Source organism: Moschus berezovskii, chromosome 2, assembly GCF_049115385.1.
Source record: "Moschus berezovskii isolate FMDL1 chromosome 2, NW_MosBer_1.0, whole genome shotgun sequence".
Lineage (NCBI taxonomy): Eukaryota > Metazoa > Chordata > Mammalia > Artiodactyla > Moschidae > Moschus > Moschus berezovskii.
Window position 1 is genome coordinate 127645737 of NC_142461.1, and position 23946 is coordinate 127669682.

The 23946-nt window shown below is 36.9% G+C and overlaps 1 protein-coding gene across 1 annotated transcript in view; it reads left to right on the forward strand.

The window, feature by feature from the left end:
- The first annotated feature begins 1078 nt into the window (after nt 1–1078).
- ZNF804A (zinc finger protein 804A) overlaps nt 1079–23946 on the forward strand; it is a 352327-nt gene continuing 329459 nt past the window's right edge. The window contains exon 1 of the mRNA XM_055397884.2: nt 1079–1189. Coding sequence (XP_055253859.2) covers nt 1079–1189 — 111 coding nt within the window. The remainder of the gene's footprint in view (nt 1190–23946) is intronic.

Genomic DNA, 23946 nt, shown 5'->3' on the forward strand with positions numbered 1-23946 from the left:
ATCCCTCCCCACCCCACCCCCAAACTATCAGCACAAAACCCTATGATCTCTGCAAATGGGTGGTGGTGGTGGTGGGTGGAGGGACATTTTCTTTCCCTTAAGACTTTCAAAAGGATCCAGCCTCCATCCTAAAAGCCACATTAAAAACCAAATAAAATCAAATAAGCCAAAACCAAATGGGTAGCAACTATCCTAAGAGAGAAGCAGCTGCTGGCACCTGCCTGGAAACGCGGCCGTTGGAGGCGGTTGGCTTTTCATCCTGAATTATTAATTTATTTATCCCCCTTATCGTCTCCTCCCCGACTGCTGGGCAAGTAATCTCCGTGCCTCCACATTGTCCCCTCCGCCCACACCTTCGAGGAGTCTCCCACTTCCCGGTGGCGGGCCGCTCTGCCGCGCGCCCGCGGTGACCGTCGCGTCCCTGGCCCTCGGCCGCCGCGGCGCCGCGCGCTCCCACTCGCGCCCGGCCCGGCGCGGCCGTGGGTCCCGGCGGCGGCGGCGGCGGGGGAGTGCGGGGGGAGGCCGCGGCTGACAGATGCACTCCTCTGACAGCTCTCAGTATCAGCCCAGTGGCTCCCTGCCATTGGCTCAGTGCAATGGACCGGCAACGCCGCTCAATATAATAACACTCATGCCTGCCAGCAGCAGCAACTCCGAGTGCGGGCGCCGAGCGCGGGGGATGCTGCCGCCGCCGCCGCCGCCGCCGCTGCCGCTCGGGCGGCTCCCGCTGCCCGGCTCCGCTCGGCCGCGCGGCCGGCACTGACCGGCGCTGGGCTCCTCTCTGCCTGCCCGGCCCCTCCCAGCCCGGGATCCTCCCGCGGGGCGCATCGCCCTTAGGCGAGATTAGCAGAGCCACAGAGCCCGCTAGGGAGAGCGAGGCGAGCATGCGGAGGCGGAGGAGCCTCGGCGCGCAGGGCAGAAGCGCGTGGTGAGCCTGTCTCCGGAGGGCGAAAGAGAGAGGCGGCGGGTCGCCCTCCCGGCGGCTCCCTGCCCACCCTCCCCGGCCCCGGCGCGCTGCGGCGGCGGGCGCGGGGTGCATGGAAGCGGCGGCTGCGGCGGAGGAGGCGGCGGCTGCCCCATGGAGTGTTACTACATTGTCATCAGCTCCACGCATCTCAGCAACGGACACTTTCGCAACATCAAGGGAGTTTTCCGGGGCCCTCTCAGCAAGAACGGGAGCAAAACTCTGGTAATCGCTTCTCTCCTGTCTCTCTCCTGTTTAAGAGGGCATTCAGAGGATTGGGGTTACTGTGAGGCTTTGGGGTGTCGCTGTTCAGTCTGGTTTACAGTATATTCGTTTATCTTGTGGGCGTGGGGTGAGAATTTGGTGTAGAAAAAGGCAGGAATCTCAGGGAAGCTGTGATCCAAGGCTTTGGTTGACACTTCCCCCAACGCTCCGGACTCTCCAGCTCATTTGCACCGGTGAAAATTACCACAGTTTCTCCTTATTTGATGCAAATTGTGTTAACAGGACCTCTTTTAAGAAAGAAATGGAAATAACCCTAACCCCAAGTGACCATATAACCTCCATCGGTTTAGGAAGCTGAAGGTGAATAAGGATGTGGATTTCTTTATGGAGGCAGAGAGCCATATGACTGGTGGCCCGGGGCAAGTGGCGGGGATTGAGTGATGGTCTTAGAAGGAGTTTGTGTTCATGCTGTCTCCGGAAGGACTGGCAGCAAACTTCTCTAGTGAGAAGTTGTCAGTACAGAGCTTAACAGAGTGACTCCAGAACCCCAGGCCATCAGCTTTAAGCTGTTGACTCAAAAGAGGTTGTAGATGAGTGTGTGGGGTGAGCATTCTGACACAATCAGAGCCAAAAAGGAAAAACGTGCCAGACAGAGCCCGTGCAGTCCTGGAAGGTTCTCACTGGACCACAGAGCTGCTTTTTTCAGCATTCTAGTATGAAAAGGACTCCCGATTGGTGAGAAATGTGCTGAGATTTAAGATAGTACAGGGCCACAGCTGTTACTTTTTCCTTTCCCATCCCCTCTTAGCTACAAAACCTCCTTGCAGAACTGATTCCCAAGTCCTCCTGTCTCCTGAGAAGTATACACTTCAATAAAGAAAAAAAAAGTATAAGGAAGGCTTAGGAGGGAAGACTTATTAGACTTAGTAAGGCAGAGTGGAGCCAGAGTGAGGCGATGGTATGCAAATATATGCATCACTAAAGTCTGGTTCCTTTAGCAAGCAACACCCCCCCCACCCCCACTATACAAAATTATGATTGCTTAGCCTTGAACAAGTAGAGAAGTGTAAGGACAGACTCAATTAGTCCAAAAGTAGAGTATTCTTAACTTGCATTTCTTTATATATCTTAAAATATTCTACATAATTTTTAAAAAATGTGCTGTGCATGTGTTTTCCAAGAATGAAAAGTTCTCTTCTGAAGTTTTAAGTGAATTCTGACATTGATGTGATTTATTTGACTATTTTCTTTTCTCCCTTGAAATCTCTTGGACACCTTCCTTTCAGCTCATTTAAGACATAAAGAAACAGAGTTAGTTTATTGTTTTTATTCTTGTCTGGATAAGATTGTTTACTGTTGTTGATAAAAGAAAATGCTCTTCTGTGGTCTTCCAATAGAGTACCATACAAAGCAGTAGGCACAGGCTGAGGGAATTATGGAAAATGTTCTGGCTAGACTCAGAGAACTCAACAATATGTGAAGGTAATTTTTTTAGGGGGGAAGCACTTTGTTTTGAAGAAAGTATGCACCGGTTTGTTTTTTAAGTCATATTTCACTTATGAGAAAAGACAGATTTATTGAACAAGATCTCATCTCCGTAATTATAATAATGGTGTAGGTAATAAAACCATGAAATAAAGTTCATAGGGACAAAAAATTATTTGCCAAACCTCAACTTGTTAAAATTCCATAATTTTTTTATTTTTATTTTTTTCTGTAATAAAGTTTTATTAAAGTATAAAGGAGATAGAGAAAGCTTCTGACATAGACATCAGAAGGGGGCAGAAAGAGTACCCCCCTGCTAGTCTTCAGATGGATGTTATATAGTCACTGCTGCTGCTAAGTCACTTCAGTCGTGTCCAACTCTGTGTGACCTGGAGAATCCCAGGGACGGGGCAGCCTGGTGGGCTTCCATCTAAAATTCCGTAATCTTGATTCTTAAGTCAACTTTGGGCTTCCACCAATGATTGAACTTGATTAGGCTGATATTTGTTGTATGTTTGAAGTTGATTAGTTTTTTATCACTCATGTTGACAAAAGATAGATTAAAGTGTAGACCTGCCTGTTTTATCTTCAAATTAAGATAGATGTTTAAATGAAGCTATCAAAATTAGATGAATAAATCTAAATAGATGTAAAAGTCAGAAGCAACAAATTCGGTTAAAAAAACTTAGAAATAGGCCTATCATATTTCTCTTATTTATAGTAAAAAAAAAATTATATGAACTTCATAGCTAATCCTTCAACGTTGTGCTTACAAACTGCCCGGGTTTGTATTTCCTGTGCAACAGATTTATACTGACTGAAATGATGTAGATTTCCTATATGGTTCCTCCATAATTGAAACTGTTAATTTAAAAAGTAATATTTGTCATATGTTTACTTTCTGTGTCTTTTGATGATTTGTTATTGAAGAGAATGAGACTCATACCTGTGTTTATAATAGAAGAGATTCTAAATATATTCATAAATGAATTTTTTAATTAAATACTTTTCTATACTTACCAAAGACTATATTCTTTACAGCAAGTAGGATGCTATGAGAGCTTATTATAAATTAACTTACTACAAGCTAAAAACAGAAAACTGAACCTGAGACTTATCAGAAATAACAACCTTAATAAGAAACACAAATATTATCTTACAAATATATATGTTCCACAATTTTCATATAAGGATTTATGTTGTCATGTCATAGAGTGAAATTATGAGGTCTTTTTTACTTTTTTACCTATTTGATTTTAACATAGTGTGAACTTTGCCTTTAAAAACATCATCACATTTTTGCATTTTGAATTTTGTATTAAGTTTAAAGAATTTTTATAATATCTCAAGTTCTTTTTTTCCTATTTCAGGAAAAAAACTTTGCTTAAAAAGTAAAATCCATTTAGGGATTTTTTTCCCAAAAAAATTCCAATTATTTTCAGCCACTGGAAAGCAAATGGATTTTCTGAATATTTTTTAAAAGTCATATTTTTAAAACATTCTTTTATAGTCTTTAAAATTATTGAACTGATTTAAGATAGGCTGTAATTGTTAATACAGTGTTCTTTCATGAATTAGAAGTTATCTATAAAGTTACATACAGAATAAAACTCAGTGTTTAATGACATTGATTAATTGCTTTAGTCCTAAGTCCAGAATTCATATTCATACTGAGGAGATTATAAAAATGTACAGACCTTTCCAAAGGTCATATTATGTCACTCACACAATAAATTTTTAAGGATATTTAATGACTAAGCCTATTGCTAACCCTGACCCTATTCTTGAGCCTTTAAAAATATACTTCTCTTCACAATTTTAACTGCAAATACACAAATCTCCATTTTGCAAGGTTTTACCTTCAAAGAGAAAGGTCACTCTACCTGTGATGATTTCTGTTGTAAACAGTATCATATCTGTGATATAGTTTTAATTCCATGGAATAAAAAATAAACTAATATTTTATTAGTGCTCCAGAATATGTCTAAATAAGTTATGTGGTTTAATAACAGTGAATAAAGTTTACCATCCATGTATTCTCATTGTTTTTACTTAGGTTATCTCAAACCACCATTGTGTATGCATTTGTTTATTGGATAAAGACATTTTTTTATATTTATAATTTGCAATTGACCTACAAAAGTTTTTTTGCCCTAATTATTTAAAAATTGTAATACAAAATATTAAAAATATATTTTTTTAAAAATTACATGTGTATATAATCACTTTTATTATGGAATTTGGAGTTTGTGGAACTTTGGAAATCATTACTAATTTGTTTATTACATTGTCAGTTTGCCAGTATTTTTTTATTTCACAAGAGTTTTATGTCTGTGTAAAGACTATGAAATTCAGAAAGAAGAAGTGCTGATTTGAGGTCAAAAAGTGAGTCACTATTATAATATAGATTTCCTGACTCTAGACAAATTTTCTTCATAATTTTTATGCTAAATTAGAGAATCTATATCAATTGGTACCGTAATCTCCATACTGAAAAAGAGATGTTAGTGTCATCTATTGTTTGAGGACATTCTACTTTTCCACTTGTCTTTAGGTGTGGAGAAATAGTCCAAGACTCACAGAATAGTTTGAATTCAAATTTATTCTATTTCTTATATTCCAGTATGTGAACATAGATAATTTTTGTCTTGCCTAAACCTTGCTTCTGAAGGCTGTCCTCCATTTCCAAAATATTTAGTACCAGGCATGTTAAGAACAGATGTATTGACTTATTAATCATTTCTAAACATAGTGTTATTTAGTTCATTCAGATTTACTGAAATGCTTTAATTGCAAAGCACTAGTCTAGGCACCACAGGATCTGTGCTAAGCATTATGCACTAAATATTGTATTAAGATATATTCATGTATGCGCCTGTTCATTTTGAATGTGTTGAAAAAATATTCACAAATTTTGACAAGTTTATATGTTTCTTGTCACTCAAGATATTTTTATATATATTCATTTTGAAAATATGAAAAATTTCTTGGATTTTTCCTTTGTGTGTACAGGAACTCACTAAAATTAGACAGGTCTTTGAAATATACTATATGGACTTGTTCTCATTATTATTATAATAATATTATGTCATTCCCTTACACATTTCTGTATCTCCTACAGTTTATAATTTAAAAGGTTTCTCCACTCACTAAAACCCACTTATGTGGCACATTTAGGATTGTGCCTAAGACTAAAGAAACAAGTTGTTAAATTTGTACTACTGAGATGTTATCATTGTTAGATTAATATGCTCAAGAACGGTCAAGAATGAAGGTGGATTAGGATGAATAATATATGGCTAAACTTCTCCACACTGTAGACTTAGTTGTATAGTCAGTTATATATTTTTTCCAAGTTTCTTTTACACTATCATGTATTCAGAGTCAAAGACCATCTTGTGTCTCACTTTTCTGAACTTAAGGTGTCATATATTCTTTGTCATACTTATTTTTTATTCCAGCAGAGCTTTACAGCATGTGCATTTTCAGAACACGTTATTGGAGTGAGGAAAATAAGATTTAAATATTGATATTATAACCTATTCAAAAATATAAGCAGTATTTTAAGGCAAATGTTGTCAAGTAATAGCCATGATTCCAACATATCCTTTTTGGTTTATCAAATATTGTGTAAGTTATTTTTGATAGTTGAAATTCAAATAATGACATGCTATCTTGTGACACAACTTCTCTGTTATGCACCAGTATTTTCTAGTTTATTGATGACTGTTACTACTTTTTTGCTGAAAATACAGCAAGAGGTTTGGAGACCACTAATCCAGAGGTTTCGTATAGTTGTATACAGGACAAAATTCAGGTAGCAGAAGCAGTTTGTTGAGTATCCACTGTGTTTTAAAATGTTTGAGCTTAAATACCATTCAGAGAAGAATACCCTTCACAGTTTGCTACTGTTTATACTATTTTTTATTTTACTGTTATATGTTTATTTATCTAATTATACCGTCCTGATCAATGAAGGCACTTGAATTTTCCATCTCTTGTTTAGTGTAAGAACCAAATTTTACATAAGGGTAGACAGAAACATTTTCGTCGTTCTGCCCTTCATGGTACCAGCTTTTAGGAAGACAGGAGTCTTCTGAAAAGTTTTCCACATATTCGTCTTTCTGTACTGTTTACTATATATTGGCTGGACTGCTTTACAGTATTTTCCAGATCGTATATCTAGGAAAACAATTGTAATAACTATAATATAGAAGTGTGGATTTGAAGATGATGCATACTTTGCATTTTAAAATTGCAAACTTTCACTTAGACCACTGGATTTTTGGTAATTTCGTGTTGTTTTTGGTCTTTTAAAAAATTAATTTTGAATGTAATTTTATTCTTTAACTTATACTTTTGATAAACATGTTTAGTTCATATAGTATACTTAGAAAATAGTTTTTGGAAGTATTATATATAAGGGAAATCATACTTTTTAATAAATAATCATAATACAGAGTTGAAATAATTTTCTCCAGTGATCTTATTTACCTGAGATATTATTATTAAAGGCAGTTGTTGTATATAAAGAGTTTGAATAATCCTTCCAGAGAGAAAGAAAAAATAGTCTTTTTAACCTGTAGTATGCTGAAGCCAAAATTTGTAGCCAAATTATTTATATCTGTCACTTTTTTATACTGCTAATTACAATATTGGGCTTTGCTGGTGGCTCAGACAGTAAAGAATCTGCCTGCAATGCAGGAGACCTGGATCTACCCCTCCAGCATTCTTGGGGTTTCCCTGGTGGCTCAGATCACAATTGTAAGAATTTTATTAATTCTGTTCTCTAAAAATCTTAGCCTGAAACCATTTGATCTGCTTTATCTCACCTAAGTTATCTTTTGCTTCTGAGAAAATTCTTAGCATGTATACAATATTGTGATTGTGTTTTCAACTGGCAAAGTTTCATTAATTTTATAAATGTATTACACTACACTTTGTATTGCACAGTATAAGATAAAGTGGAGTACTAAATAATTAAAACTCAATCCTAGTTGTCAAAATAGCAGAGTCCATTACCTGATGTAGTACTCTGGACTCCTTCATAATGGTTTGGCACCATTTGAAGAAAGTTATGTACTTTCCTAAGTGTAAGTACATTTAATGTATTAAATGTTTATGATGACAATGCTATATTCAAATAGTAAGAAAACACTATTTACTTACATAGCTTTAGAAAAATAAGCTATACTGAGTGTGATGCCTGGTTTTATGTGTCAACCAGAGTGAAGTGAAGTGAAAGAATTAATTGCTCAGTTGTGTCTGACCCTTTGTGAGCCCATAGACTGTAGCCCACCAGCTCCTCTGTCCATGGGATTCTCCAGGCAGTAATACTGGAATGGGTTGCTATTTCCTTCTCCAGGAGATCTTCCCGAACCAGGGATCGAACCCAGGTCTCCTGCATTGAGGCATATTATTTACTATCTGAGCCACCAGGGAAGCCCTGAGTAGTAGCCAATTATTTAATCAAAGACTAATCTCGTAGCTCTGAAGGTATTTAATAGATATAGTTAATGAAGTCTGTATTTAGTTGATATCAAGTAAAGGAGATTGCCATCTACAATGTGGATGGACCTCATGCAGTCATTTGAAAGACTATAAGAGAAAAAACTGAGGCTTCCTGGTAAAGAAGACGTTCTGCCTCAAGACTGTAGAATCAAATCCTGCCTTGAGTTTCTAGCCTACTGACCTGTCCGACACAAGCTCCACAAACTCACAATCAGAATCAATCCCCAATTACTTAAAATTCTCTCTCTTTTCCTCCCTCTGCCTCCTCTCCTTTGTCTCCATGTAACTTTTCCTCACCACCCCCCACACCCCTGTAACAGTTCTCTCTCCATCTTTCCTGTTGGCTCTGTTTGTCTGGAGAACCTCAAATAGTACACTGAGGATCAGTTATTACATCTTTTATGTTGTCTCTTACAATAAGACAACTCAATATTTCAAATATAAGTCATATCCAGTTTCAATTGGATTTAATTGGAAATAGGTGAAATTGACATTGGTAAACTTTTGGGGCTTGAAATGGATAGACCTTAACGTGGAATGTTTTTGTTATTTTCTAGAGGAACATATAGTAACCTTATTTTAAATATTTTCCTGGATTACTTTGCATCCCTCAGTCCATCTCCCTGCCTTCTCAAAAGTGAAAAGTGAAAGTCACTCAAGCATGTCCAGCTCTTTGCGATCCCATGGACTATACAGTCCATGGAATTCTCCAGGCCAGAATACTGGAGTGGGTAGCCTTTCCCTTCTCTAGTGTATCTTCCCGACCCAGGAATCAAACTGGGGTCTCCTGCATTGCAGGCAGGTTTTTTACCAACTGAGCTATCAGGGAATTCATTTTCCCATAAACCTTTATAAAACTGTAAAACATATTCTTATCTGTTCAACCTCAATAACTAATCATGCATGCATTTATTGTACATTAAGAAATCAGTCCATCTGTAAATGAGAGAAAGTATTTTTAAACTTAATATCAAAAGTATACAGTTTGGTAACCTAAATTTAAGGAGGTTGCCTTTAATGGGTGGCTGTGTAATGAAGAACTTAAATTTTATTAAGAAAAAATTATCTTCATGAAAAATATACTACCAGCCAGAAACTAACAGTAACCCCATGCTAGTTCAACCAAGCTGGACATACTGGTCCTTGTTGGAACAAGATGAACCGCACTCCAAGGGGAACCTTTATACATCTCGTGAGGAGCGAATAAGGGTGAATTTTATAGGTTTGGGGATTGTGTAAGGTGCTTTTCTGAAGTTTATTAAAATACTGTTTTATTCTGGATTGTTCTGTGAGAATGAAGGGCCAGTTCTGTGATTGGTTATCTTAATGCTTTTTCTCTAAGAGGCAAGAGAAACAGAGTTAGGGTAAAGCTGTAGTTGGTAAGGAAGCAGCTTTTGCTTATTTTGGCTGACAGATGGGGATGTTTCATAACAAAAACAGTGTTTGTCTTTGTCTGTCCCCAAACACGATTGAAAAGTGGTCTTGTTTTTTCCTACTTAACTTTGTACTCATTAGTGACCTTGTCTGATATTAGTGGACTGTGAGACTGTGTATGTTTGATCACAGAACCATACCTTACTGTTTTGAACGAGACAAGTTTGTACCTGACAGTTCCCAGGGGCTGCTCTTTTCTTTCTCAAATATGATATGGATGGTTGCAAGGCAAGACTATCAGAGGAGAATTTCAAGAAAATGAATTCCAAAACTGGGGAGTTTTAGGGATGAGGGAAGGGAGGAGAATGATTGAGGATTACCAAGCTGGAGTGTGGACGATATTGTCCTGTTCTGGCACTTCCTTAGGAGGACTCTGGGAGATAAACAGTCACCTGTCTCTTGAGAGAGATACAGAAGAAAGGAGTTTCAAGAGTTTGTTCAGTGGGAACAAAATGGTGACGTGAAACTTCAGTAAAAACTCAAGCTATAGAGATTTCATTGATAAGGTACCCTTCTGAATTCAAGACACAATCCAAGTGTTTTAAGACATGTAGTAATATACAGAAATTTATCATAAAAGAGGATGTAACATAATCCAAGGGAGATTGAAGTCCAGGAAATGAAGAAAAATTGGGGAATTCTGGGGTTCTTGTGGCAACTGATATTATTAGAAATACAGGGTATTTTTAAATTGGTTCTGATAATCCCAGTGCAGGTAGTGATTAGCAGTGGAATGGTGATCCAGGACAGAGGAGACATCCTGTGAGAGGTACTCAAGAATTCTTGGGCACCTTGGATGCCTCCTTGAAGACTTAATTAGGTGCATGCTTAGTCACTCAGAAGTGTCGGACTCTTTGCGAACCCTCATGGACTGTAGCCTGCTGGGTTCCTCTGTCCATGGAGATTTCTCTAGGCAAGAATACTGGAGTGGATTGCTATGCCCCCCGTCCAGGGGATCTTCCCAACCCAGGGGTCGAATCCCGGGTCTCTCCCGCATTGCAGGCAGATTCTTTACCGTCTGAATTATACACAGCCCTATTCTGAGCCTCAATCTTTCTCCTGACCCTTGTTGAATTATCATGTCGGAGGGGCATTGTTAGTTCTAGTGCACAAATTTCCTTCCATATTCAGCCCCTGGGAGTGGGGGCTTGGGGAATCTCAGTGTATTAACAGTGATTCAAGGTTACCCCAGCCATATTGCCTTGTTTTTGTCCTTCAGATAGGAAACACCTAAAGAATTTGATGTGAAACAATCAAATTTTGTTTGGAGGGAATTTCAAAAGTTGCTAAACTCATTGAATTATGGAAAAGCAAGAGTTTTGAACAATAAGTAATGGAGGAGGAAGCGAGACCAATTACGGAGAAAGAAGGAATTTAATGATGAGCGACTTGAACCTGATTTTAATTACAAGTGGTCAAAGACAGGAAGATGGGATATAATATGGAATTCTCTCCTTGTTTAATGAAAGGGTCTCAAGTGACATGATCTAGTGGCCTTGAAGCAAGTATCAGGGGAAATATGGTGGTTGAAAGCATACTTTATAACCAGATGGACTTGAGCTCAAATCCTAAATAGACCCCTGTATCAATTAATAGAGAGTAAGATGTTTAGTAACCAGAATCCCAAATATCAACTCTGTACCTATATAGTATTTTATATAAAATTTTAATATACCTAAAATATGAAACTACATATATTTTGATATAAAGTGGCTCAAGAATGTCAAAACTAAAGACTCTGATTTTATTTGTATTTTTCCCTTCATTTGTAAGGTGTTTAGTGCTCCAGCCATCTACATTCTAAGTTAGAAAAAATGAGTAAAAAGGACAGATGAAAAGTTGAATAGTCTTTTTTTAAAAGAAGTCCTACTCAACAGTGTTTGCTTATATATCTTTGGCTGAAGTTGTGTTATAGGACCACTCAAGTACAAGAAAGAATGGAAACATTATTAATTAAGCCAGGCACATTGCTAGGCTCAAGAAAATAAGTGTTATGTTAATAATAATAAAAAAAAGAGGTAACTGATCAGAAAAGATAAATCTTCCACAACCTGTCACTAGCTTTATAATCTTGGTAAAGTTCACCTCTCTATCAGTTAAATTATCCTTAAGTAGAGATAGTATTAATATCAATGCCTACCTAGGAACAGAGAAGGCAATGGCAAGCCACTCCAGTACTCTTGCCTAGAAAATCCCATGGATGGAGGAGCCTGGTAGGCTGCAGTCCGTGGGGTCGCTAAGGGTCGGACACGACTGAGCGACTTCGCTTTCACTTTTCACTTTCACACATTGGAGAAGGAAATGGCAACCCACTCCAGTGTTCTTGCCTGGAGAATCCCAGGGACGGGGGAGCCGGGTGGGTTTCCGTCTATGGGGTCACACAGAGTCGGACACGACTGAAGTGACTTAGCAGCAGCAGCAACCCAGGAAACAGATTGACGTATCAAATGAGATGAAGCAAGTGGAGTAACTCACTCAAGGTTTGACACTGATAAATTCCCAATAAATGAGGGTAGCTGTTGATAATATTTCACGCTGGAACATTCATATCTAGAATCTCATCTATTGAATTCAGTATGTATGAAATGAAGTGAAGTGAAAATCGCTCAGTCATGTCCGACTCTTTGCGACCCCATGGACTATACAGTCCACGGACTTCTCTAAGACCAGAATACTGGAGTGGGTGGCCTTTCCCTTCTCCAGGGGTTCTTCCCAACCCAGGGATAGAACCCAGGTCTCCCACACTGCAGGCAGTTTCTTTACCAGCTGAGCCACAAGGGAAGCCCAAGAATACTGGAGTGGGTACTGTATCCCTTTTCCAGGGGATCTTCCAGACCTAAGGATTGAACCAGGGTCTCCTGCATTGCAGATGGATTCATTGTCAACTGAGCTATCAGGGAAGCCCCTCAGTATGTATAAATTTATGTAATCTGGACAGTTTTAGTATTGAATAGAATCAAGATTTCCTTTTTTTTTGCTTATCCATGACACTTCTTACATGTTTGTCTTCACCCCAAGAGTCATAAAATCTCCCTTAAAAATGGATTGGGCTCTAAATATTCCAGTAGATAAAGAAATGAAAATCTTATGAACACTTTAGATATAAGAGATCCTTTTGGCTCATAAAATACATGAAACTTATATTTTGTACTCCTCGGCTGCTGGTTCTTTAGAAAAGCTTGGAATTTCTTTTAATTCTCTTCAATAATTTCAGTAGCTGTGATTCCTTTGCAATGTCTTGGCTCACTGCAGTTCTGGTGTTACAAAATCAATATTTACACTAGGGGGCGACATAACATTTCCTCTTGCTCGTATAGACAGACATAGTAAATAGTCACGCATTAATAAATTTGTCAGTTATAGGGTTACCACAGTTTATTAACCAAAAGTCACTTTAAAATTTTACTGACTGACGAGTCAGTATGGAAATGCAAAACAGATGTGATGTATTTGCTATTTAGTTTATTTGTGTACTTCTTCAAATAATTATTCATGGCCATTCTCTACTTCAGTCACATGAGATACATGTGGCAATACGGAGCTAGCATAGCCTTGATGTCTAACCACAGCCTGTTATATTATCACTCTTGGCTGTGAAAGTATCAGTTTTCATTCTTGAATTTGATATTTTTGGTTTCTTCTAAGTACCTCCAACCTTCTTATTCCATAAATAAGACTTTATTATTCTTAATACCCCATTTATGTCATAGCCATCTTACAATTAGTTGTTATAGTTAATTTGTAATTAAATTTGATTGACATTTTCAGGGACTGCATTATTGAGCAAAAGGAAAGTGGGCTATGATGACCATTATTTGTTAAAACAAAAATAGCTACAAAATAAAAAAATATGTGAAATTGTGAGATCTAACCGTTAATTTCATGACTGACACACGATACTGCTGCTGCTGCTGCTGCTAAGTCACTTCAGTCGTGTCCGACTCTGTGTGACCCCATAGACGGAAGCCCACCAGGCTCCCCCATCTCTGGGATTCTCCAGGCAAGAACACTGGAGTGGGTTGCCATTTCCTTCTCCAATGTGTGAAAGTGAAAAGTGAAAATGAAGTCGCTCAGTCGTGTCCGACCCTTAGCGACCCCACGGACTGCAGCCTACCAGGCTCCTCCATCCATGGGAGTTTCTAGGCAAGAGTACTGGAGTGGCTTGCCATTGCCTTCTCCGGACACACCATACTAGAGAATAGTTAAAAAATATCTGAGACTCAGGTTTCCCAGTTTTACTAAAATTTAATGGAGTTTACTCCATAGAAATTGGGATTAGGTTTCCTAGGGAAAATATCCACATTGCATGAAATAAGACAAATTGTTTTGCTTGTGTTACTAATCATTGCAAAATTATTGATACAACGTGAAAGGTGCATTTTTTATGGATCAAGATTTAGAGGATTTGATACTATGATATGTGCTGCTACTCAAAAACTCCTAAGTGTTTTTTTTTAGGTAGAATAATATTAATACAATTTCAGATGTTGCATGTTACATATTGCTGTCCTGGAGAGCCACATTTAAGACAATATGTTAGCCTGTTATTCCACAGAAAGGGTTCATGACCTAAGTAATAGTCATAGTCATAATAATAATGAATCAAAACAAATTGATCCTCTTTGTACAGTGCCTAACATAGCTGTCAGCATGATATGATGATGTAAGAAAAAAAACCTACAGAGATTATTGTTTACCTATAATGTTAAATTATTTTAATTAAAATACGGTATCAATAATTCACTTTACATATGCTATACTATCAGTAATTATTCACCTTATAGGCATTAAACATGCCAACTATTTTGACTTATTAATAAAGTGCCAATACAATTATGTCAGCTATAGAAACTATAGGTCTTGTGAGAAATTCTTCTCTTTTCTCTCAGTACCTTGCATAAAATAAGTACAATATCTGTTCTTGGACACAGGCAAAATAGACATGTTCACACACAGTGAAATCAAGCACACACTTGCTCTCTCTCTCTCTCTACTCCTCTATCTCTCTCTACTCCTCTAACCGCTCCCCTGCCTCCTTCCTTCTCTCTTTCTCTCTAACACCTCTCTTGCTACACCCTCATTGTATTCTAGATGAACAGAGAGTGTATTATTTTTCATTTCAGGCTGTCTGCATGTTTGTTTCTCAGGCAGCACATAGAATTCTCCTAGTAGTTCTGGCCAGATCCAGACAGCAAAATGATGATTTACTTGAAAAGCAATTGAGAACTCCCCTTCCTCCCACCTCAGCCACCAGATATAATATCAGAGATCTGAAAATAATGCTGGAAAGATTTTGAGAAATCTGAAGCAACTTAATGGCCAATGTTCCACTGGATGGCCACAATCCTAGGAATTAAAAATAAATAGAGATGGCTTTCCAGGTGGTGTAGTGGTAAAGAATCCACTTGGCAATTCAAGAGATGCAAAAGACACAGGTTTGATCCCTGGGTTGGGAAGATCCCCTGGAGAAGGAAATGGCAACCTGCTCCAGTATATTTGCCTGGAAAATTCCATGGACAGAGGAGCCTGACTGGTGGGCTACAGCCCATGGGGTTGCGAGTTGGACACCACTGAGTACACACATACGCAGACAGGAAGAAAGAGAGAAGGAGAGAGAGAGAAAGAGAGAGAGAGAAAGAGAGAGAGAAAGGAGGTTGAAAGAAAGAAAGGAAAAAGGAAGGAAGGAGGGAAAGAAAAATCATTAGTTCTTCTTAGGCAGTAAAGAAGAATATAAGCTAATATATGAATGTATATCAGTTTAAGCAAGTAGATGATGGTACATTCAGATTTGCCTGGGATTATCCCAGTTTAGACTGTTGTCCTGGTATGGCACTGCCTTTAACTCTTAGAATTATTCTGACTTGGATGATAATCTATATGGTCATCCTGCTAAATAGAGAAACATTTAGAGTGACAGGAATCTGCCTGGATTGCTTCTTCATTCTCCACCCTGGCTTGACACCCACTTTCCTTTAAGTTCTGTTGGTTCTTATGAGAACGTTCTCTACAGATGTGTTTAATGTTCTGCTTTGCTACTTTTCAACAACAGTGATATGGAATCAAGAATAAGAATATGCAGTGATAAAAGGAATGTAGTTATTCTTTCTCCCCACCTTTTGGCAGTTTGAGTTTAGCTGCATCACGGATAAGGGCTATTCAGAGGCAGGATGATGCACGGGCACAGGGTCCAGGGGAGATCGCTTGAGGCAGCTGCAGTAGATGAAGAGGAGGAGGGAGCCACAGTGTGTTTCCAGTGGCCACATACCAACCAAGCCTTGTCTGAAAAGTTCCTGGGGCTGAAGATCCAGCTGCAGTGTTCCAAGCTATTTTAGTGGCAGATTTTGCCCAAACATTGCCAGCTTTGGTTCCTCAACAAGCCTCCTTCAACAGGGTCACCTTTGAATCTGTCAGCTACCTAATAGTCTTCCAATAAATGTATCTTATGCTTCATTTAATGAGTTAATTTTGGTTATTTTTAGCTGAGAAACCTGACTAGAATTAGGACAACTGTAGAACTGCAGGTTGTTTTTTTTTTTCTGGGGATGTGAAACATTTTGCTGGTTTTACATCTAGAGCATTTTGACAGTGTTTTGCTCTCTCCTCTGCTTCTGATCATTCTCCTTCCTTTTAAAAAATAATTATTATGGAATGTTTAATTGTTATTCGGGTTTGCCTGGGATAATCCCAGGAAATAGTGAGACCTTTGTTTAAATTCTGGGTGTGTAACCTGGGCCAGTTATTTAACCTCTGTTTCTATAACTAAATCTATATCTAAAAATAACAAAAGCTGTAATTCATCTAACTCCTGATGTATAGCAAGTGTTATTTTAACCATGGTTTTCCCTGGTGACTAAGATGGTAAAGAGTCTGCCTGCAATGCAGGAGACCTGGGTTCGATCCCTGGGTTGGGAAGATCCCCTGGAGAAGGAAATGGCAACCCTCTTGACTGGAAAATCCCATGAACAGAGGAGCCTGGCAGTCTACAGTCCACTGGGTTGCAAAGAGTTGAACATGACTGAGTGACTTCACCATTTTAACCATATTGCATAAATGATATATAATTTCTGATGAAATACTTTAAAATGGGTACATGTGAACAGGATTGTTTTAAGGGTGAAATAATATAAGGGAATTCTCTGCTTCAGTGACTGACTCATAATCAAAATTATTATTTTTACCATTATTGATACTTAAAGAAGACATATTTTCCCCCATTTCCAAAGCCAATACATGTAATTCTGCTTTTCAGACAGAACATGAGAGATGCCAAATAAAAGAGAGTATAGGTGCTTTAGGAAGGAAATGGTAACCCACTCCAGTATTCTTGCCTGGAGAATCCCATGGACATAGAAGCCTGGTAGGCTACAGTCCACGGGGTCGCAAAGAGTCGGACACGACTGAGCGACGGAACGAAAATAAAAATAGGTGCTTTAGGGAGTCCAACGAAAGATAGGCCAGATGATTGATTATAAAATTTAGCATTTATATATGGCCTAAGTGTGAATCGCCTGTTTTATCCTTTGCAGGAAAACTGAAGGCCTGTAGTATGCAAATAACAAACTGCTGCTGCTGCTAAGTCGCTACAGTTGTGTCCAACCCTTTGCGACCCCATAGACGGCAGCCCACCAGGCTCCCCCGTCCCTGGGATTCTCCAGGCAAGAACACTGGAGTGGGTTGCCATTTCCTTCTCCAATGTGTGCAAGTGAAGTCGCTCAGTAGTGTCCGACTCCAAGCAATGATCGCAATTATCACCTGAAGATTTGGAAAATAACATCCTGGACTTCACTTCATAACTACTAAATCTTAATATCAGTGGTGAGGTCCAGGAATCTAGCTTTCCTAAGAGTCACAGATGACTTTCACTGTCCTAGAATAAACCGCATCTGGCTTGGTATCAATGGTCTTGTTCCAGAAGGATGCTTGGATGTCACACATTCATACTTGGTGTGAGAGATGAGGCTCTGTTCTCATCTGTCCTTTCTTAGTTTCTCTGCCCAATACGCCTCTTCATCCTACCCCTGCCTTCAAGTAGTCCTTTGGAAAGCTAGTAAAAATGTGTTTGTTTCATTGTAAAGAAAAATGACATTAGTAAAAAAGTTTAGGTTCAAAATAACTAAAGGACATAATCTTAAAATTTAGTAGAGTACATCCACAGAAGAGACGAAAATATAACTTTATGTTGTCAGCAGAAAAAATGTCTAGTTCCAGGTTCTGCCTGGTGACACAATTTAATTAACGTGGCCAGTTTCCTTTTCAACTATGCTTTCAGTGTATTATTTCATGTAGAAATTAAGGGTAGTACTGCATTTCATGCTTTTTTAAAGTTATTGTTTTGAGTAACAAAGCAAGTGGTTGAGCTAGTAAACATATAAACATGAGGTAATTTACAAAATAAAAAAGATGTAAAGGTAAGTAGTTATAGGAAATACAGGGTGATACTATGCACTTTTATGAGAAGTATATCAAAGGTTTAACACTGATAGCCTGGAAAGAAAGTGAAAGTGAAGTCACTCAGTCGTGTTTGAATTTTGCAACCCCATGTACTGTAGCTCACCAGGCTTCCCCGTCCATGGGATTTTCCAGGCAAGAGTACTTGAGTGGGTTGTCATTTCCTTTACCAGGGGGTCTTCGGATCTTCCCAACCCAGGGATCAAACCTGGGTCTCCCGCATGGTAGGCAGACGCTTTCTCCATCTGAGACACCAGGAAAGTAAAATCATATATCCTAATTACATCCTTATTGTCAGATGATATACCTCAATAACTTATGAGATTCAAATTCAATTACGTATTTTATTTATAAACTTTGGTATTCTTATTATTTACATATATGGGATTACCATTTATCATTGTTTAGAATTTTGTTTGTAATGTCATTATGATGCCATCAGAATCAATTTCTACAATAGCAACTATGTAACTGTCAGTTATTTAATACAGTTTGATAAATTATCTAAGTGTCTTTGATTAACCTTATCTAAGTCATGTTTTCAAATTGTATTTTCAAATCCTAAGAAGAAATCAACTCATTTAATGAAAGTTTTCAGTTTTTGAGCACTTATTAAAATATTTCATTTAATTATTTCAGCAACTCTTTAACTTGGTATTGTTACAATTGTCACTTATAAATGTGAAGATTTAGTTTTTAGAACTTATCAAGGTCCTCTGAGTTGTTTTAAATTCATAGCTGTCTTGTGAACACTATGGAGAATGGATATGAACACTAAGATTTAATATACATATGTCCATGTCTATTCCATTTTGTTTAGTTTAGCACAGAAATAATGAATACCTCATTTTTATATTCTAGAATTTACAGTTATGCCAGTTATAGACATTCAGAATTAGGAAATATATATATAAATCCATAACTATTTTCCCCAAATATCAGGGCTTTATTTTTTAAAAATATGTTTGCTCTTTCATCTCTCTGTTTTCCTATTTTTATTTTCAATGTCTGGACCTTTAATTAAAATTTGTATTACTGCCCATTTGCTTATCACTAGTGTTCAATGAAGACAATTTAATGTTCCTTTTTCTTCTTATAGGTAACAGAACAGAACTAGTTAATTAGACTAAATAATTTGTGTCAAATGGTGTGCTTCTATATACATTACATAGTGCACCAAGGCAGGAAAAAAGATACTTTTTACTAAAAATATTATTTTAGTAAAATTCAGGGCTTAGGATATTTTTTATATTTTCAATTCACTTTGAAATTTCTTTCCCCAGCCTTGTTCATTTTTAGTGTTTGCAATTTTCTGTTTACTAACTATTAAGAGTAATAAAAGTTCTCAAACTAAAGCATATGATAAATTATTTGCAAGTTATTTATAGCTGAGAGAGCACCATCATACTCCAGCATACGTTATTGGGTTTTTCCTTTTATAGAAATAAGATAAGAGAAGCTGTACATTTTCTAATCACTGGGCTTTGCAGCACACATTTATAGAGGGTTGGCTTTCAGCTTTAGACAGTTCATAATGTGTATGTTATTCTCTCATCTTTCTCAGACGATTATTTTTAGGGAGAGTACAAGAAAATGAAAAGATCTGAAACCTTTTAATATATTTTTTGGTAAAATGCTGGTGCTTCTAAATTTATTTTCCCTTAATTGCTGGCTGCGCTGCAGAGGAGAGGAACAGGGAATGGGAGGGGCAATGAGAAAAGCACCTTGTGATGTGTGAACAGAAAGGAGCCTTTGAGCAGCCCTTTGGTGTGATTTGTAAAGAACTTTCTACTCTATTCTCACCAGTTTGACCCAAGACTAACTAAACTCTGTGTGTGTGTGTGTGTATTCAAGATAAAAACTTTAAATGTAGATACAAGCTATTCTCGAGTATCTGGGATCTGAAGAGAATAGGAATATTTTTAAGGATTAAGGTGGTCTTTATACTGAGAAAATATTATAGGAACTTTTGGCTCTAGAGACTGAAGGAAGTCAGTCTAATACATTACAAACCAGAAGCTAGAAACAAAAACTGTATGGCTAAAAATAAAATCCATACATCACATTTCTTGTATGGTCATAAATTCTATTCAGTTCAGTTGCTCAGTCATGTCTGATTCTTTGCGACCCCACGGACTGCAGCACGCCAGGCTTCCCTGTCCATCACAAACTCCCAGAGCTTACTCAAACTCATGTCCACCAAGTCGGTGATGCCATCCAACCATCTCATCCTGTTATCTATCCTCTTCTCCTCCTGCCTTCAATCTTTTCCAGCCTCAGGGTCTTTTCCAAGGAGTCAGTCCTTCGCATGAGGTGGTCAAAGTATTGGAGCTTCAGCTTCAGCATCAGTCCTTCCATTGAATATTCAGGACTGATTTCCTTTAGGATGGACTGGTTTGATCTCCTTGCAGTCCAAGGGTCTCTCAAGAGTCTTCTCCAGCACCACAGTTCAAAAACATCAATTCTTCAGCACTTATATTTTGTGTAAATATGTAAGGTTATATTTTATGTAAATATGTAAGGTTGTATTTTATGTAAATATGTATTTGTAATATAGAAAGCATATGATTTTTAATCAGGCAGGTACCTTGATTTCTGCCATTTTGTGATACTTATGAAGAATTGAAGAGAATCTATAGATCTTTACAGAGATTATGAAAGCTTTTGAGTGCTTCAGTCTAATTTTGTTCTAAGTTGTGTTACAGTCACAATCACAATAAGTGGTATCTATGTATATGTTTTTATAACAGTAATGCTACAAGCCTTTCCATTTTACAAAGAATACTGTAACTGAGAGTTCAGTTAAGTATACAATGCCAATTTTAGAAATTACTAGCAAAATACATATTCTTCGTTCTACCCTTTAATCTGTTTATGATTAAATCTATACTTAATAACAAAAACTATCTCAAATTAGAAATTAAATATACATTTCCAAAAGTAAATATTCCTGGGCAAATAAATATTGTAACTTTTATAAATTTTAATTTTATATCACATAATTTTATAGGTTTGACAAATCAATAGTGAATGATTTTTGAATAAATTAAAAATACAAACTATTAAAGACAGTTTGTACAGAAGCATTTGAAGAACAGAATAATTGCATTTAATCATAACTTAAGTTACTATCTATAAATCCCTCATATCTATTTTATGTGCCAAATATTTCACACAACGAAATTAGAATTCATTAACTTTAATATATATTCAGAGGGACAAACTGTATGACAGATATTTCTACAAATATAAAGTAAAATACACTGCTTTATTTTCTATTAAATAAATTGGCTTGTAAAGATAAAAATTGCTATTTTTGCAAATTGATTCACAAAAAACAGGAAGGGGCAGCTATGATTTTCAATGAAATTAAGACTGTGAAAATAAGATTGCATTTTGCCAGTAGGGAGGAAGCTAAGTGATTTGATTTTTATTTTAGCAATTGTCTTTCATTAAAAATTGGCAAAAGTACTCATGTGTTTATTCATCAAATATGAATTAAACAGAGTAGTGACATAATCTGATGATTTTCCTTTTCTCCTCTAGGAGTTGCTTAGTCATCAGAGTGTGGAATCACACCTATTCTCCTTGCTTGAGTCTGATGAAAGTTATCCTCAAGGAGAGTATCACAAGATAAGTGGAGATACAGGAAAAGAGATTTCAAATAAAAGATGAAAAATAGTAATTAAAATGAGATGTAATAAACAATCTGCAGAGTAGAGTTGTAATTATTGTTGTGTCATAATTACTTGATCCATTTCATTAGCTATAAACATGAACACCCTACATATATTTTTATAATTTCAGGATCCAAAGAAAAAGGTAGATTATTATTTTCAATTATAGTAGACATTTAAAAAGAAGTAGATGTCACTGATTTCACAATTGAATATTTGGATTTTAGTGGATTTATTTTTCTATAAATTTAACTTCTTGTTATTAAGAACAGTGAATAGATTATTAGCACATAAGTAGGTAATTGATAGACTCAGACAAATATATATTGCTATTAATCTATGTTTTGAAACTTTAGAAAATTAGAAAGTAAATATCATACATACACGTGCAAAATACTCTTGAAATTTTATTTTCCCAGACATTTTTCCTATATCTAACTTTACTTAGAATCATTTAGAAAAGCTACTTTCCAGATTAAATATTTTCTCTCTATTTTTAGCAATGCTATCAGATAATTTTTAAAAATATTTAGATACTTAGGATCAAAATTTAGAATCCTGACAATTTTCTAGTAAAATACATTATAAACTGTGTATTAGTCTCAGCAACAAATTATTTTCCATTCATCTGCATTAAATGCTGATTATATTGTCCATATATTTGCAGAGATTGTATATCTTTCATCTATATATTTAGATGGTTGAGTTTGCATAAGTCAAAGAGAATTGGATTTAGAATTTGAAGACTGAGTTCCTGTTTAGTTAACTAAGACAATTTCTGGATAATTATGTATGATGCTTAAAAAAGAATTTATCTTCTCTGGGGTATATATATGTATATATTCATTTATTTCTCTTTCTGCAATACAATTGATTACCTCTGTGTATCAGATTCTGCACTCACTATTAATACAATGGAAGGCAATAAAGACTTGGTTCTTTGCTTCTAAAACTGTAATGCAGTGGTCTCTAGAGTGGGTGGCATGCACCCTAGAAAGTGTGTAATATATTATACTTTATAGGGAGCAAGTATAAATATGAAAAATAATCTTTATATTTGTGATTGTCTCAGTTAAAATGTTTTTATGATGTTTTATTCAGTGTAGAAATGCATGTTTATATTGGTACATTAGCTTGAAAGTCTTTTGTTAATAAGATTGTCCTATCAAGCAAATTCAGAGACTGGATTAGTATAAGGAAAAAGAGTTGAATGAAGTAAAACATTTTATTATAGCCAAAGACTATATCATTTTTGAAGAAAAACTGTAATGTTGTTTGCCTTGGACATTATGAAATATCACCTGTTCGATGCCCCCTGTAGTTTTACAATTGAGCATCAATTTGTACATGGTATGTTCTAGACACATTTCCAAGCAATTTGTTTGAATTAGCATATTTAATCTTCACAGCAACCCTATTTGAAAGGTATTCTGATTTTTAGCTAACTTAAAAGTATCACTGATATTCAGGTAATCTGTCTCAAGAGCAAGAGCTCATATTCACTGTGGTAGCCTGTTTCTCACATGTGAAATTCACTGATAGAGTGCAGTAATAACAGCAGATCTGGAAATAAGTATACTGTTAGTAGTTTAAATCTATTTTTCATTATTTTCATATTTATATTATGTCATGAGATAGGCAGTCTTTCTTTTTATGATGAACATCTTTCCCCACAGAACAATGTATAGCTTTCTGATTGCACTTTTTTAAAATGCTGTTTGACTAGTCATCAGAGATTGAGTCAAATTGGAACCTTACAATGTGCTGAGCACCGCATCAGGACCTGGAAAAATGGAGTCTATTGAGATAACTTCTCTATACCAATAGGAACCTCACTTTGCAATGAATATTACTACAGTACAATATTTAAAATTATATGTAAAATGCTGAATGAAAAACCTGCCTCTCTCCTTCAATAAAATTTCACCTTTTTAATTAAAACTGATTTATGTTATATATTTCTAGTCACTAAGTCATGTTCAACTCCTTTGCGACCACATAGTCGGTAGCCTTCCAGGATCCTCTCTCCATGAGATTTTCCAAGCAAGAATACTGGAGTGGGTTGCTTTTTCCTATTATATTATACTACGTTATATGGTGAAAGTGAAAGTACAGTCTCTCAGTTGTGTCCAACTCTTTGTGACCCCATGGGTTGTAGCCTGTCAGTCTCCCCATCCACAGAATTTTCCAGGTAAGAGTACT